Source organism: Felis catus, chromosome D1 (assembly GCF_018350175.1).
Source record: "Felis catus isolate Fca126 chromosome D1, F.catus_Fca126_mat1.0, whole genome shotgun sequence".
Classification (NCBI taxonomy): domain Eukaryota; kingdom Metazoa; phylum Chordata; class Mammalia; order Carnivora; family Felidae; genus Felis; species Felis catus.
This window is the reverse complement of record NC_058377.1, coordinates 86,801,420-86,819,360: the sequence shown is the minus strand read 5'-3', so window position 1 is coordinate 86,819,360 and position 17,941 is coordinate 86,801,420. Positions and strand designations below refer to the sequence as shown.

The 17,941-nt window shown below is 34.8% G+C and overlaps 1 protein-coding gene across 5 annotated transcripts in view; it reads left to right on the top strand.

Annotated features, from left to right (window-relative positions):
* The window catches only part of CCDC73 (coiled-coil domain containing 73), a 175,364-nt gene that overhangs the window by 107,241 nt on the left and 50,182 nt on the right, over positions 1-17,941 (top strand). For all 5 annotated transcript variants that reach the window (XM_045039108.1, XM_045039107.1, XM_023239733.2 and 2 more), the window contains 2 exons: positions 9,541-9,676; positions 10,144-10,223. In XM_045039108.1, coding sequence (XP_044895043.1) covers positions 9,541-9,676; positions 10,144-10,223 — 216 coding nt within the window. The remainder of the gene's footprint in view (positions 1-9,540; positions 9,677-10,143; positions 10,224-17,941) is intronic.

The window sequence follows — 17,941 nt, the reverse complement described above, 5'->3', positions numbered from 1 at the left end:
AAATCTTCTGAGGGCTTTTGGGTAGGCTTATGCTATTTTAGTTGTCATCTTTGGAGCAGACTGTAAGGCAAGTAAAGTAATTTTTGAGTAAGGTTTATATATTATATATATGAGAAGTAAGAAATGAGAGATCACTCCTTATTAAATACAGAAAAATAAAGTAACTGTTTTGCTTCTTGAAAATGTTTTTGGTGTGTTAGAAAATAAAAAAACATAGAAAGATTGCTAAGCTTGATTGAATAAAAGATGTGAAAATTCTGTCGCTGTTCAACTGGAAAGAATAAAGATAATATTGTCAGACTATTTTAAACTATGATTTTAATTAAGAAGCTGAAAAACTAGATTCCAGTTTAGCTTTAAGTACCATGACATTTGTACTGAAAGTCATCTTCAACGCTACAGTGGTTTTACACAAAATATAGTGAAATTGAATAATGTGCACTCTGACCTGGGAGATAAGGCTACAAGTTAAAGATCAAAGGCAACATAAAATGTATTTATTTTATTCCACTTGAAAATTTCATCAGATACTTATAGTCTTAGAAAAAATGGAAACAAGTTTTTAGTAATTTCTGAGTATTTTGTTAATATGAATGACAACCTCTTAAGAACGTTTTAAAATGATATTTGAGTTATACTTATAATGTTATTTTCTAACAGTTCAAAGCACTAAATAATTTTGCATTAAAGTAATTTTATATGTTGATACGTACATTTAATATTTTATGTACATTCTGGCAGAGTATTAAATGTATTTTAGATAATTGATTAAAGAGTTTAAAATAATCTTTTTTTATAAGCATTCTTACATTATTCTTTTTACATTATTTTTATATGATTCAGATGACCTGTATTCAAAGTACTGTATTCGGTAATTAACTTAATCTTATTTTATTCAAATCATTTTTCTTTTATGTAACTTAACTCTGTGGTAATTTCTTTTAGGAATTCAATAAGTTGATTTGTGTATAGGTGGTAGAGGTGGTGATATGTCTCTAGATAAATTAACACAATTATGAATTGAAAGATTTACCTATCTCTACAAGTACCCTAGCCTTCTATGGAGGAAATGATCACATTGATCATTACGAATAGAAAGAATGCAACAAAAAATAATAAAAGTAAACTGTAGAACATCAAATTAACTGTTATTGTAATTTGATCATTGGTGAAAATCTTTCCGGTTGTGTTCTTATCGTTAGGTGACTATGTTGTATAACGAGTAGCTAATAGGACTTAGTAAATGAAGTAAGAACTTATCTAGCTGGCTCTTATTTATGTTTTGTTTTTTTGTGTATTGCTTTCCTTTAAAGAAAAGACTTATAAGAAAGATTTCTTTTTCTTTATTAAATTATAGTTTAAATACTGTAGGTTTCATATGATTTAAAATTACTACATTTTTTTCTTTCATAGTAGAATGTTTTTAGAATGAAGACTTATCTGGAAAAATTATAAATATTATGTATATCTGTACACACAAAGTATTATAACTTTAAGTTAGTTTTTTTTTCATGTTTATTTATTTTTGAGAGAGAGAGAGAGAGAGAGAGACAGACAGACAGCATGAGCAGGGGAGGGACAGAGAGAGGAGACACAGAATCCGAAGCAGGCTCCAGGCTCTGAGCTGTCAGCACAGAGCCCAACGCGGGGCTTGAACTCACAAACTGTGAAATCGTGACCTGAGCTGAAGTCAGATGCTCAACTGACTGAGCCACCCAGGCACCCCTAAGTTAGTTTTTTAAAGTAGTATATACCTTCTCTTTGTGACTAAAAAAGGTAAAAATATCTTTTAAAATGTTTAAAACATGAGTTTTATAACCCCAAATTGATTTATTTTGGGTTCATATTGAAGAAATTGAAAGGTAAGTTGCAAAATAGTTTTGAAGAATGTATGAAGTTTATTTTTGTGTTTTTATCTTTTTCCCTAAAATTAACTTAAAGTTAATTATTTTAAGGGAAATTGTTTTTATAAAGGTTTTCAAGTTGGTCTTCATAAGGAAATAAGAAAGGGGGAAAATGAACAATTATGCTTTTAATTAGTAAATATAGTTGTAAAAAGTTGTAATTAGTAAAGACAGTTGTATAAATACTATTTTTTAATTATTCCTATTTTAAATGTCTTGAGGCTTCAAAGTAATCTTTTAGACCACACACGCACACATGCTCTTAATTATGCAGGAGCTGTCTTTTTTTCCTCTAATCTTGATATTCATAGATTAAGTTTGTTAAAATTTAAGTTTGTATTTGGAAAGCAATGAATCCTAACATTTTCTTATGGACACAGTCCTTGCATTTAGTAGTAAAATTGTGTTAAAGAAGAAAATAGCTTGAATCAATTCACAGAGTTAAAAAAAACCCAAAAAGTAAAAACAGTATGTTCTTAACTATTTCTTAATCATCTCAATAAAATTATCTTTATTTATTATATCATGTGTAATATTAAAGTTTTTTTTTTAAATTTTTTTTAACGCTTATTTATTTTTGAGACAGAGAGAGACAGAGCATGAACAGGGGAGGGTCAGAGAGAGAGGGAGACACAGAATCTGAAACAGGCTTCAGGTTCTGAGCTGTCAGCACAGAGCCTGACACAGGGCTTGAACTCACAAACCACAAGATCATGACCTCAGCCGAAGTTGGATGCTTAACCGACTGAGCCACCCAGGCGCCCTTAAAGTTTTAATAATAAGACTATAAAGTTATTTATATTAGTCTTTAAACAGAGTAATTCTATTCTTGGGTTTCTCATGCAAGTGTCACCAAACTGTTTTTGTTGTTGCTTCCCAAAGAATTTCAGCTATTTGCTGGCATGCAATTAGTGACAAACTTGACAACTGGTTTCTTCATCTGATTATCAAAACTAAATCAGAGCAGCCAATTAGGTTCATATGTGAACAGTCCCATATGGGCCTGTGTGGGCTAATGAGCTGTAGGTGCTCATGTAATTTGAAAGTCTTTATAGTATTTATCATGGCAACTGAATAGGCTAATATATTTGGAAATTATGTAATGCAAACAAATGAAACTGCATTTTACTTGAATTGACTTTGGCTTCAAGCAAAGGATGTTGGATTAGAGTATATCGCAAATTATTTTATGTAGAGAAAACCTATGAAATCACTTTAATCTTTGCTCTAGTTTTAGTTATCAGGATTGTTAATCTTTGCAGGCATTGACAGCCTATTATGACTTTTTAACTGAAAGATTGAGGAAACCTATATTAATATGTAGTGGACAGTAGTCATAAAGGCTATATAAAAATAGATCTAAACTGAAAAATTGAAAAATTCCTGGTCAACAATGCTATGAAACTAAAAGTCAACCTCAAGAAAAAAAATCTGGAAAGACCACAAATACATGGAGGTTAAATACCATGATACTAAACAATGAATGGGTCAATAAGAAATTAAAAAGTACATGGAAACAAATGAAAATGAAAATACCATGGTCAGAAACCTTTTGGATGCAGCAAAAGCAGTTCCAAGAGGGAAGTTTATAGCAATACAGGACTACCTCAAGAAACAAAAATCTCAAACAACCTAACCTCATACCTAAAGAAGCTAGAAAAAGAACAAACAAAACCTGAAACCAGCAGAATGAAGGAAATAATAAATTTTAGAACAGAAATAAATGATCTAGAAACTAAAAACAAAAAACAATAAAACAGATCAATGAAATCAGAAACTGGTTCTGTGAAAAGAATCAATAAAATTGATAGACCTCTAGCTAGACCTATCAAGAAAAAAAGAGAAAGGACTCATAAAACCACAAATGAGATGAGAAGTGACAACCAACACCGCAGAAATGCAATTAGATATTATGAAAAACTATGTGCCACCCTAGAAGAAATGGGCAAATTCATAGAAACATATAAACTACCAAAACATTTAAATCAGAAATAGAAAATTTGAACAGATTAATAACCAGCAAATGAATTGAATAATTAAACTCTGAACAAACAAAAGTCCAGCACTAGATGGCTTCACAGGTGAATTCTACCAAATATTTAGAGAAAAGTTAATACCTATTTTCAAACTATTTCAGAAAATAGAAAAGGAAGGAATACTTTCAGATTCATTCTATGAAGCCAGCCTTATTCTGATACCAAAACCAGATAAAGACACCACAAAAAAAGATGACTACAGGTCAATATCCCTCATGAACACAGATGCAAAAATCAATGAAATATTAGCAAACTGAATTCAACAATACATTAAAAAAAATCATTCACCATGATCAAGTGGGATTTATTCCTGCATTGCAAGGGTGGTTTAATATTTGCAAATCAGTCAACATGATACATCAGTAAGAGAAAGGTTAATGACCATTTCAATAGATGCAGAAAAAGCATTTGACAAAGTATAATATCCATTCATGATAAAAAAAAAAAAACAACTTCAACAGTTAGGCTTAAAGAGATATCTAAACATATTAAAGACCATATATGAAAAACCCACAGCTAACATCATCCTCAATGGGGAAAAACTGAGAGCTTTCCCCCTAAGGTCAAGAACAAGACAAGGATATCCACTCTCACTACTTTGCTTCAACATAGTGTGGGATGTCCTAGCCACAGCAGTCAGACAACAAAAAGAAAAGGCATCCAGATTGGTAAGGAAGGAGTAAAACCGTCACTATTTGCATATGACAGGGTACCATATGTAGAAACTTGAAAGACTCCACCAAAAATCTGCTAGAACTGATAAATGAATTCAGTAAAGTCACAAAATAGAAAATCAATGTGTGTTGCATTTCTATATACCAATAATGAAACAGCAGAAAGAAATTAAGAAAACAACCCCATTTACAATTGCACAAATAATAATAAGATCCCTAGGAACAAACCCAACCAAAGAGATGAAAGACTTATACTCTGAAAACTATAAAACACTGATGAATGGAATTGAAGATGACACAAAGAAATGGAAAAACATTTCCGTGGTCATGGATTAGAAGAAGAAATACGTAACGTTTACTTATTTTTGAGGGAGGGAGGGTGGGAGACACAGAATAGAGAGCAGGCTCCAGGCTCTGAGCTGTCAGTGCAGAGTCCAATGCAGGGCTCGAATCCATGAACAATGAAATCATGACCTGAGCCAAAGTCAGATACTTAACCAACTGAGCCACCCAGGTACCCCAGAACAAATTTTATTAAAATGTCTATACTATCCAAAGAAGTCTACAGATTTAATGTAACCCTATCAAAATACCAACAGCATTTTTCACAGAACTAGAACAAATAATTATAAACGTGTATGGAACCACAGAAAACCCTGAATAGCCAAAGCAATTTTGAAAAAGAAAAAGCCGGAGGCATCACAATTCCAGACTTTAAGTTTTGTTACAAAGCAGTAGTACTCAAAACAGTATGTTACTGGCATAAAAGCAGGGAAAATGGGAAAAGGACAGTTTCTTCAGCAAATGGTGTTCCGAAATCTGTACAACATGTAAAAGAAAGAAATGAATCACTTTCTTACACCATACACAAAAATAAATTCTAAATGGATTAAAGACTTGAATGTGAGACTTGAAACCATAAGAATCCTAGAGGAGACCACAGGCAGTAATTTCTCTGATACCAGCTGTAGCAACATTTTTTTTAGATCTGTCTCCTGAGGCAAGAGAAATAAAAGCAAAAATAAACTATTGGGACTACATCAAAATAAAAGTACTTCTGCACAACAAAGGAAACAATCAACATAACTAAAAGGCATCCTACAGAATGGGAGAAGATATTTGCAAATGATACATCTGATAAAGGGTAAATCCAAAATTCATAAATAAAGAACTTCTAAATCTCAATACTCAAAAACCAAATAATCCAATTAAAAAATGGGCAGAAGACGTGAACAGACATTTCTCCAAAGAGGATATTTAGAAGGTCAACAGACACATGAAAAGATGCTCAGCATCACTCATCATCAGAGAAATGCTAGTTACAATGATATCAACTCACACCTGTCAGAATGGCTAAAATCAAAAACAAAGGAAACAAGTGTTGGTGAGGATGTGGTGAAAAGGGAACACTCATGCACTGTTGGTGGGAATGCAAACTGGTGCAGCCACTGTGGAAAAGAGTACAGAGGTTCTTCAAAAGTTAAAAAGAGAACTACTGTATGACCCAGCAATTGCACTACTGGCTATTTATCCCACAAAGTCAAAGGGAAATATGCACCTGTATATTTATAGCAGCATTATTTATAATAGCCAAATTATGGAAGTAACCCAAATGTCCACCAATAGGTGAATGGATAAAGAAAAAAATGTGGTGTGTGTGTATATATTTAATATATGTGTCTGTGTGTATACACACAGTGGAATATTATTCAGTCGTAAGAAAGAATGAAATCTTACCATTTCCAACAACATGAATGGAGCTAGGGAATATAATGCTAAGCAAAATAAGCCAGAAAAAGACAAATACTATATGATTTCACTCATATGTGGAATTTAAGAAATAAAATGAACATAGGAAAAAGACAAACCAAAAAACTGACTCTTAACTATAGAGAACAAATTTTGGTTACAAGATGGGAGGTGGGTAGGGCGGATGGGTGAAATAGTGATATGGATTAAGGCATGCACTTGTTGTGATGAGCATCAGGTGATGTATGGAATTGTTGAGTGACTATTGTACACCTGAAACTAATGTTACACTGTATGTTAACTAACTGGAATTAAAGTAAAAACTTAAAGAAAAATTCCTTGAATTAAAATAATGCTTTTAGACTAATTTTAGTGAAATTGTATTAGGTTTCTATCCATCTTCTGAAAGCAAATATAATTCTCTACATTAGAGAATTAAGTGGTATCTTTAAAAAAATTTTTTTTAATGTTTATTTTTTTTTGAGAGAGAGAGAGAGAGAGAGAGAGAGAGAAGAAACAGATCCCAAGTGGGGGAGGGACAGAGAGAGAGGGATACACAGAATCTTTAGCAGGCTCCAGGCTCTGAGCTGTCAGCACAGAGCCCAATGCAGGGCTCGAACTCACAAACCATGAGATCATGACCTGAGCCAAAGTCAGATGCTTAACTGACTGAACCACCCAGGGGCCCCAATTAAGTGATATTTTAGAGGAATGGAATTTGGTTTATTATTGTTCATTATTTAGTTATTAATCATAGTAACTACTCAGATAGACATAAGATCTCTGGGGTAAGTATACTTGTCAGCTTTTTGCGTTAATAAATGCTATGTGATTAATTCAAATGACTCCATAGTGAATTTGAAGAGCCCATAGAAGTGCATAAGAAACTTTCAATTGATCCGTTGTGATCATTACCAATGATATTATCACTTTGCTTAAAATCATTAAAAAGTGGGGTGCCTGGGTGGCTCAGTCGGTTGAGCGTCTGACTTCGGCTCAGGTCATGATCTCACAGCTCATGAGTTTGAGCCCCGCATTGGACTCGGTGCTGACAGCTCAGAGCCTGGAGCCTGCTTCAGATTCTGTGTCTCCCTCTCTCTCTGCCCCTAACCTACTTGCATTCTGTCTCTGTCTCTCTTAAAAATAAATAAACATTAAAAAAAATTTTTTTTTAATTATTAAAAAATATCTTTGAAAAAGTTAAGATTATTATCAAATTTGCCAAGATAATACAGTTAGGTACAACTTATGTATCTATTCTCTATTAATATGAGGGCTAATGTCATTCCAAATAAAACTATTGAAGGCACTTTTATTGGTTAAGGAGTAATAACAAAACATATTGTACTTATTCAGTGACAGGCGTTGTTCGTTGTGTTTTATTTGTATTATTTCATTTTATCCTCACAGCAACCCTCTCTGGGAGATACTTTTAGAATCTTTATTTTAAAGATAGGGTAGATTTCCCAAGGTCACACAGCAACTAAATTACAGAGGCAGGATTTAAACACAGGCCAACTAGCTTTTGACTAGTATACTGCCTGTACTTTGATTTTAAAGCCGTAGGAAATGGCTCTTTATTTTATGCGAAAGAGAATTTAGTGGAGGCATTCATAATCAATCAGAGAGTGAAGAATGGGTTTGAGAAAGAGCAGGGATCAGGGTAATTCCAGAGTTTGTGAAGCAGGATGTAGGAACCCGGGACAGAAGTCTTATCAGCTGGATAGGATCACTGCCAAACTTTAGTTTTATAGTCCTTTTTTGCTCGAGTTTCAGATTCCAAAAAGGTAGAAATCAGTTGGTTTATTTTGAGCAATATGCCCTTCACTTGACTAGGGGAGAAGAGAACCTGCAAATTTTAATCCTCCTAGATTATAATGAGGAAGAAATATTTGAAGTAAATACTTGAAATTGTGATAATATTGGATAGGGGAAACAGCTACTGGCCAGGTATATCTATAACAAATTTTCACTGTTGGAGCCCCAGAGGACAACAACAATTCACTCATAAAACAATTACTGAGTGTCAGTCCATAGACATACACTGGTTTTTATCACTGCTTATCATCATAGGTGCTGAAGCATGTGACATAAATGAAGGAAAGTTGTGAAACCAATCAGTGAGTCTACTAGTACCAAGTCAAGATCAAAACCTTTAAAAAATGTTATTCTATTAACCTTATATTTCTTTTTAAAATTTATTAATGACTTTTTTTAGTAGACTCCACACCCAATGTGGGGCTTGAACTCACAACTCTGAGATTAAGAGGCATATGCTCTACTGACTGAGCCAGCCAGCCAGGCAATCCCTCTTTTTAAAATTTAAAGTCATATTTCTAAGTGTGACAAAACAATCTTCTTTAGCTGAAAGTAGTAAAGGCCCATATTATACCTTGGGTCCAATTTTTGCCAATTGTGTCTCTCAGCTAAGTAGACTTTCTACTATACTGTATTGCCTCCCTGCCTCTGATAGATATTATCCTCATCATTCAATTTTTTAAGTTTAGTTTTGAGAGAGAGAGAGAGAGAGAGAGAGAGAGAGAGAGAGGCAGATAGAGAATCCCAAGCAGGTCACATACCATCAGCACAAGCCCTACGTGGGACTCAAACTCATGAACTGTGAGATCATGACCTGAACCAAATCCAAGAGTCAGACACTCAACCAACTGAACCACCCAGACTCTCCTCATCATTCAATTTTTTAATGCAGTGAGAAGGTGCTATACTCATTAAAATTAAAAATACTTGAGTTTTGATAATGCACTCATAATTATGCCCCCAAATTTAGAAAAACAAATTCTGTTCCTTAATTATAAAGAGTATTACTTTAATATTCTCATGATTTTGCTTAGTGCTGGCTTGGACTGATTATCTTTTCTATAAGTGAAACCAGTTGCTTTTTTAAAAAGAAATTGTAAATAGGGGCAGCATAAATTTAAGTGACCATTTTGTTACAAGAAAAAAAATGTGCTTTAATTTTACACAGGTTTAGAAATATCTCCTAACATTTCCTCCTTGTTGTGTTCTCAGCACTTTTTCATGGCCTATTTCATAGCAATAGTTACTAAAAACAGTACATTTTTATGTATGTTTAAACATGTGTATGTATATATATATATATATATATATATATGGGTGTATTATAGGTTTATAACATTTAAAATAACTTCACAATAGGAACAAAAAGTCCAGTTACATCTTCTGGCTAAAGAAGATCATCAGAAGCAACTGAATGAAATTGAGAAATATTATGCCACAATAACAGGTCAATTTGGATTGGTAAAAGAGAATCATGGAAAATTAGAACAAAATGGTAGGTGGTACCTTATTTAAACTTATTTTTTTTTTATTAAAAAATTTTTTTTAATGTTTTATTTTATTTTTGAGACAGAGACAGAGCATGAGCAGGGGAGGGTTAGAGAGAGAGGGAGACACAGAATCCGAAGCAGGCTCCAGGCTCTGAGCTGTCAGCACAGAGCCCAATGCGGGGCTCGAACTCACAGACGGTGAGATCGTGACCTGAGCCGAAGTAGGAAGCTCAACCGACTGAGCCCCTAAACTTATAGTTTTAATAGGAGTGATTAAATGGGCTTACTTATAATGAGGAAATTGAAATTATCTGCTACTGGTAATAGTAAATAACATTTTAATAAATATTATTTATGTTCAATAATAATTATATATATTGCATTGAGGCTGCTTTCACTGTCCATTGTAGTGATACTTTCCTTAAAATGTATGTTGAATATAATATTTTTCTAAATGTTTTTCATATTGCAGTACAGGAAGCAATACAATTAAACAACAGACTTTCAGCTTTAAATAAAAAACAAGAATCTGAAATATGCAGTTTAAAGAAGGTATGATTGAAACAGTTTCATAGTATTAGAATTACAGTGTAAAATAATTAGTTTTATGAAATATTACTAGAAAACATTGGGTAGATATTTTTTGATGTAAGAAAAATAAAATGTTTTAAATATAGATTCATAAACTATGAGTTATGATTCCTGTAAATGTAATGAATGAGTTTGTTCTAAACCATTCAAAATATTGTTCCTTGGGGCGGCTGGGTGGCTCAGCTGATTAAGCATCAGTTGGTTTCATCTCAGGTCATGATCTCATGATTTGTGAACTCCAGTCCTGCAGTTTGTGAGTGAGTTCAAGGCCTGCATTGGGGCCGCACTGACAGTGCAGAGCCTGTTTGGGATTCTCTTGCCCTCTCTCTCTCTGTCCTTCCCCTGCTCATGCTCTCTCTCTCAAAGTAAATAAACTTAAAAAAATATTGTTTGACTCTCACCAGTTGCATGCATTTTTATGGTGACATGAGTAGCCAATAAACATTTACTATATGTCAATCTCAGCACCATTTATTCATTCATTCTTTAGTATTTGATTGTGTCAAGTCTATGTAATGTAGCACTACGGGTACAAGTCTGAAGAAAATAACACATTTTGCTGCTTTTTTGAGGTTTGTAGTCCAATGGAGGAATTAGACACAAAATACATAATCACACAGATCAATTTAAAACTGTTAAAAATGATATGAAGAAAAAGTAAAGGATGTGATGACATTATAATAGGTGAATTTATTATGTTGGTGGTAAAGGGGTAGGGGAGAGAAAAGAAAAATGTTTCAGGCAAGGAGAATAGCATATGCAAAAGCCCTGAGACAGGGAAGATTTTTAGTAATAGCTTCTCAGACTTTTGGCTAGGATTAGGTATAGGAAAGAGTTTAGTATATGTGAAGGACTGGAGAAGTCTGGTATGGCTGGAGTATCGTGAGTGGAGTACTTGAACATTGAACTCTAAATTGGCATAAAGCCATAAACATATTTTATTCCTCACATCACAGTCATTGGCGCAGAAGTGGACAGATGACCTTAGCTAGTGGCTATAAACCAATAAGAATGTAACCCTCACTGTGGCTCTCAGTCATTTCTCTACATGAGAAACCAAAAAGGAGGAACCTGACAATGTGGATGTCAGATTGGTGTGAAGTAAAGAAACCTGTTCTTTGATGACATTTTTGAGTCCTTGGATCCACCAACCCTACCATTCTGTACCTCTAGACTTTTCAGTTATGTGAATCAATAAATCCCCATTATTATTTAAGTTAGTTTGGTTTGGACCAGTTTAATTTTCCATTATTTGCAACTAAAAATACCTTCACTCATACAAGGTAAGACTGGTATGAGAGGAGGGAGAAGTAGGAAGGCCTTATTCTTATTTTCTCAGCAAATGACCTCTTGTTTCCTTTCCCTACTCCCTTCAAAGCCCCATCTGAAATAATGCCACTTTGGACCACCTCCCTATCCCTGAGAGTATTATATTTTGTGTGTGTGTGTGTGTGTGTGTGTGTGTGTGTGTGTGTGTGTGTGTGTGTGTGTGTATAGAGAGAGAGAGACAGAGACAGAGAGAGATACCTATCTTTACTGACGCTCAGTAAATGCTCTAAACTAACATTTACTGAGTGCCACTTAAATATTTACTAGTAAGTTACACTTTGTAATTATTTATCAATGTGCAAAATACCTTCCATTTGTCCCTCCAGATTCAGATGTATCCATCCTTTTCTCCTTGTAAGGCTTACCTATGTGGATTCCATCAGTGTTCCCATATCTTCTGGCTTCCTGTTGAGTTGGGCCAGTGGAAAGCAGCCTGGACAGGAGATAGGAGGAAAGAGAGTGAATTACAGGGAATTCCCTCTATGTAAGGTCACTTTAGTGTGGCCTTGTCCCTCAGTATATCACTAGTTCTCTCAAACTGGCCTACTCTGTGTAATGCTCTCTTTCTGGGTTCCAGTAACTTACCTTTTTGTTGTTTTTTGGGTCCAGTGTAGTGACATCTCCATTGCTGCTGGCCCCTAGAACTTGCACCATATTTTATGGTTCCTTTATATTGTGTCTACAGTTTTGTGAATAAATCATCTTCAAATTATCCTAATTTATGTGTACCATCTGTTTCTTGTTGGGATACTGATTATACACGTGGTCAGAGTGTTAACATTAGTGAGGCCAAGCTCCCCAATTCAGTTTCTGTATAAGCTGATTGGTTGATTTAGTACAAAGAAATTTCTTTTTTACAAGGATTATACCCCAAACCTCAATAAGTCATTTTTGCAGTACATATTTTGGACTCAATAAATAAATGAATATGGATGATATTATCCAGATACTTCATTACTTTTGAGGAAATTTTAAATTTTGGGTCAGTGTTGTTGTTTTTTTTTTTAAGTTTATTTATTTTTGACGGAGATAGAGTGTGAGCATGAGCTGGGAAGAGCCAGAGAGACAGGAAGACACAGAATGCGAAGCAAGCTCCAGGCTCTGAGCTGTCAGCACAGAGCCCAACATGGAGCTTGAACTCACGAACCATGAGATCATTACCTGGGCAGAAGTCGGATGCTCAACCAACTGGTGCCCCTGGGTCAGTGTTTCATCTTGGTTTTAAATGGGTTCTGCTTTTAAAAGGGAAGAAAAATACCCCAAGCATTTATAGCTATATGTATACATTGAATTTCACTATTTTTATTTATTGATTTAAATTAATAAACTTTATTTTTTAAAGGGGTGCCTGGGTGGCTCAGCCTGTTAAGCTTGACTCTTAATTTCAGATCAGGTCATGATTTCATGGTTGTAAGCTTGAGCCCTGCCCTGGGCTCCGTGCTGAGTGTGGAGCCTGCTTGCAATTCTCTCCCTCTCTCTCTGCTCTTCTCCTGCTGGTGTGCACATGCTCTGTCTCTCTAAAAAAAATAAAATGAACTTTATTTTTTTTAGAGCATTTTTAGCTTCATAGCAAAATTTAATGGAAAGTATAGAGAGTTCTCATATACTCCTTGACCCACACATGTACAGTCTCTCTCACTGTCAACATCCTATACCAGAATGGTGCATTTGTTACAATTGATGCACCTACATTGACACATCAGTATTATCCAAATTCCATTATTTACATTAGGATTCACTCTTGGTTTTGTACTTTATCTGGATTTGGACAAATGTTTAATGACCTGTAACCACCATTGTAGTATCATACAGAGTAGTTTTACTGCCCTGAAAATCCTCTGTGCTCTGTTTTTTCATCTGTCCCTTCCTATAACCCTTGGCAACCACTAATCTTCCTACTATCACCATAGTGTTGCCTTTTCCAAACTGTTATAGAGTTGGAATCATATAGAATGTAGCCTTTTCAGGGGCGCCTGGGTGGCGCAGTCGGTTAAGCGTCCGACTTCAGCCAGGTCACGATCTCACGGTCCGTGAGGTCCGTGAGTTCGAGCCCCGCGTTGGGCTCTGGGCTGATGGCTCAGAGCCTGGAGCCTGTTTCCGATTCTGTGTCTCCCTCTCTCTCTGCCCCTCCCCCGTTCATGCTCTGTCTTTCTCTGTCCCAAAAATAAATAAATGTTGAAAAAAAAAAAAAAGAATGTAGCCTTTTCAGATTGGCTTTATTAGTAGTGTGCATTAAGTTTTGTCTAATGTCTTTTCATGGCGTGGTAGCTCTTTTATTTTTTTAATTTTTATTTTTTTTAGTACTGAATAATATTCCTTTGGCTGGATGTACCACAAACTATCCATCCTCCTGTTGAAGGACATTTTGGTTGCTTGCAAGTTTTGGCAGTTATGAATAAAGCTACTATAAATATCTGTGTACAGATTTTGTGTGCACATGTTTAAAACTTTTTTGGATTAATACAAAGGAGCATGATTGTTTGGATTGTATGATAAGAGTATGTTTCATTTTGTAGAAACTGCCAAACCATATTCCAAAGTGACTATATCATTTTGCGTGTCCACCAGCAATTGCACATTCTACATGGTTGTGTGGTGGTATCTCTCTGTTGTTCTTATTTATAATTCCCTAATGACATACGATGTTGAGCATCTTTTTATATGTTTACCTCCCATCTGCATATCTTCTTTGGTGAGGTGGCTGTTCAGACCTTTTATCCATTTTTTAATTTGGTTGTTCATTTATTGTTGGCTTTTAAGAGTTCTGTGTATAATTTGGATAACAGTCTTTTATCAGATGTATCTTTTTAAAGTACTTTCTCCCAGGGACGCCTGGGTAGCTCAGTTGTTAAACGTCTGAATCTCACGGTTCATGGGTTCAAACCCTACATGGGGCACTGTGGTGACCGCTTGGAGCCTGGACCCTGCTTCATATTCTGTATCTCCCTCTCTTTCTCTGCCCGTCCCGTTTGCACTGTTTCTCTCAAAAATAAACATTAAAAATAAATAAATAAATACATACATACATACATACATACATACATACATACATAAATAAATAAATAAAATATTTTCTCCCAGTCTGTGGTTTGACTTCTCATGTTCTTGATATTTTGGAGATAAATATCCAAAGCAGAAGAGAGAGCAGAAGGTTTTAATTTTAATGAAGTACAGCTTATCAATTTTTTGAGTATGTGGATTTTAACTTTGGCATTATACCTAAAAAGTCATTGCCATACACAGTGTCAGCTGGATTTTCTCTATCTGTCTTATCTTCTAGCAGCTTTATAGTTTTGCATTTTACATTTTGGTCTGTGATCCATTTGAGTTAGTTTGTGAAGGATCTAAGGTCTTGGTCTATAGTTGTGGGGTTTTTTTTGTTTTTTGTTTCTTTCATGTGAATGTCCAGTTGTTCCATCACTATTTGTTGAAAAGATTACTTTTGCTTCCATGTCAACTATCAGTGGGTTTTTTCCTGGGCTCTCATTTCTGTTCCACTGATCTAATTGTCCATTCTTTCACCAATACCACACTGTATTGATTACTATAGCTTTATAGTAAGTCCTAGAGTTGGGTACTGAAGGTCCTTGACTTTATTTTGAATTAGCTATTCTGGGTCTTTTGTCTCTCCATAGAATCACTTTGCTGACACTCACAAAGTAACTTGCTGAGGTTTTGATTTAGATTGTAATGAATCTAAGATCAAGTTAGGAAGAACTGACATCTTGAAAATATTGGGTTTCCCTATTCATGAATGTGGAATATCTCTCCATTTGTTTAGTTCTTCTTTGATATCTTTCATCAGAGTTTTGTATTTCTTCTCACATAGATCTTATATATAGTTTGTTAGATTCTTACCTAAAGATTTAATTTGGGGGGGGGTACTAATGTAAATGGTAACATGTTTTTATTTTCAAATTATATTTGTTCATTGCTAGCATATAGCAAATTGTGAGATCATAGAAAATATTATCTACTCCCATTTTCAATCACTTGTGATTTCCTAAGTGATAAAAGCACTGACAACATCTCTTGTTTTAAGATATATCTGTATCTATATCATCTATTTCTTTGTATCTATATATCTATCTATCTAATTTAAGTTGGCTTCACACCCAGCATGGAACCCAGTGTGGGACTAGAACTCATGACCCTGAGATCAACACCTGAGTTGAGATCAAGAGTTGAACACTTAACCAACTGAGCCATCCAGGTGCCCCAAAACATCTCTTGTTCTAATATTTGGTCTTTCACCCTGCCCCTGACACTGGGCTGCTAAAACCCTTATAAATTCCTAAGTGATAAAAGCACTAGGTGCATCATTTGTTCTAATAATGTTACTCTGGATGGGCTCCTGAATGGGGGCTGGTGACCAGAAAGAGCAAGCCATTATTAGAAGCTTAAAATTTTCAGCCCTGCTTCTTTCCCACCTCCCTCTACACCAAAAAGGGAAGAGGGGCTGGAAATGGCATTAGTAATTGATCATGCCTTCATGAGGAAGTCTCCATAAAATCCCAGTAGTGCCCATCTCAGAGGGAGGGTGACACACCTCAACTCCACCAGGGCAGAATCCTCTGTGCTTGGGACCCTCCCAGATCTTGCACTTTGGGTATCTTCATCTGGCTATTCATCTATATCCTTTATCACATCTGTTAATAAACTGGTAAACTTAAGTATTTCTCTGAGTTCTGTGAGCTGGTGTGGCAAATTAATGGAACCTAAGAGGGGATAGTGGGAACCTCTATTTATAGTCAATTAGTCAGAAACACCTGGCCTTGAGATTGGCATCTGAAGTGGGATGGGAGCTGTCTTATTGGACTGAGCTCTTCACTTACAGGATCTGACACAGCCTTCAAGTAGATAGTGTCAGAAGTGAATTAAATTGTAGGACACTCAATTGATGTTGCAGAGAATTGCCTGGGGCCGGACAAGGGGGGAACACCCTCAAACCCTTGGTGACCAGAAGCATCAGAAGTGAAGTGTTCTGTGTAAAGGAGACACACAGGAAAAAAACACAGGAGGAAGAACTGGGTTTTTCCCTGTACCAGAGGGAAGAACTGTAGGTTTTTCCAGTACAGAAAGTGATTGACTTTTGTATATTAATGTTATATCCTACAACCTTATTATAATCACTTATTAGTTCCAGGAGGTTTTTGTTGATTCTTTCACATTTTCTACATAGTCAATTATGTCATCTGTGAACAAAGATAGTTTTATTTCTTCCTTAAATCTGTGTATCTTTTTTTTTTTTTTAATTTCCTTTTCTTATTGCACTAGCTAGGGCTTCCAGTATGGTGTTGAAAAGCTTTAGTGAGAGGGGGTATCCTTGGCTTGTTCATAATCTTAGTGGGAAAGTGTGAAGTTTCTCATCATTAAGTATGATGTTATCTGTAGGATTTTTTTTTAGATGTTCTTTAGCAAGTTGGTTCCCCTCTATTACTAGTTCTTTATCAAGGAGGTTACCCTCTATTCCCAGTTTGTTAAGAGTTATTATCATAAGTAGGTGTTGGATTTTATCAAATGCTTTTTCCACATCTATTGATATCATGTGATTTTTTCTTTTGCCTGTTGATATAGTGGATTACATTAATTTTTGAATGTTGAACCAGCCTTGCGTAACTGTGATAAATCCCACTTGGTCATGGTATATAATTATTTTTATATATCGTTGGATTTAATTTACTGTTATTTTGTTGAGGATTTTTGTATCTGTGCTCATGAAAAATACTAGTCTGTAGTTTTCTTATAATGTCCTATTCTTGTTTTGTTATTAGAATAATGCTGGCCTTGTAGAATGAGTTCAAAGTATTCTTTCTGTATCCATATTTTGAAAGAGATTATACAGAATTGGTATAACTTCCTCCTTAAATGTTTGGTAGAATTCACCAGTGAACCCATTTGGGCATGGTCCTTTCTGTTGTAAGATTCTTATTGATTCAATTTCTTTAATGGATTTAGGTCTATTTAGATTGTCTATTTCTTCTTGTGTGAGTTTTGGCAGATTGTGTCAAGGAATTAGTCCATTTCATCTAGGTTATCAAACTTGTGAGCATAGAGTTGTTTATAGTATTTAAAAAAATTTTCCCTTTAATGTCCATGGGATCTATAGTTACATCCAATTTTTCATTTCTGATATTAGTAATTTGTGTCCCTTTTTTTTCTTAACCTGGTTAGAGGTTTATCAATTTTATTGATTGTTTCAAAGAATCAGCCTTTGGTTTCCTTGATTTTCTCTATTGATGTATTGTTTTCATTTTCATTTTCATTTATTTCTCTCTAATTTTTATTACTTATTCTGTTTACTTTGATTTTACTTTGCTTTTTCTAGTTTCCTAAGTTTAAAGTTTAGA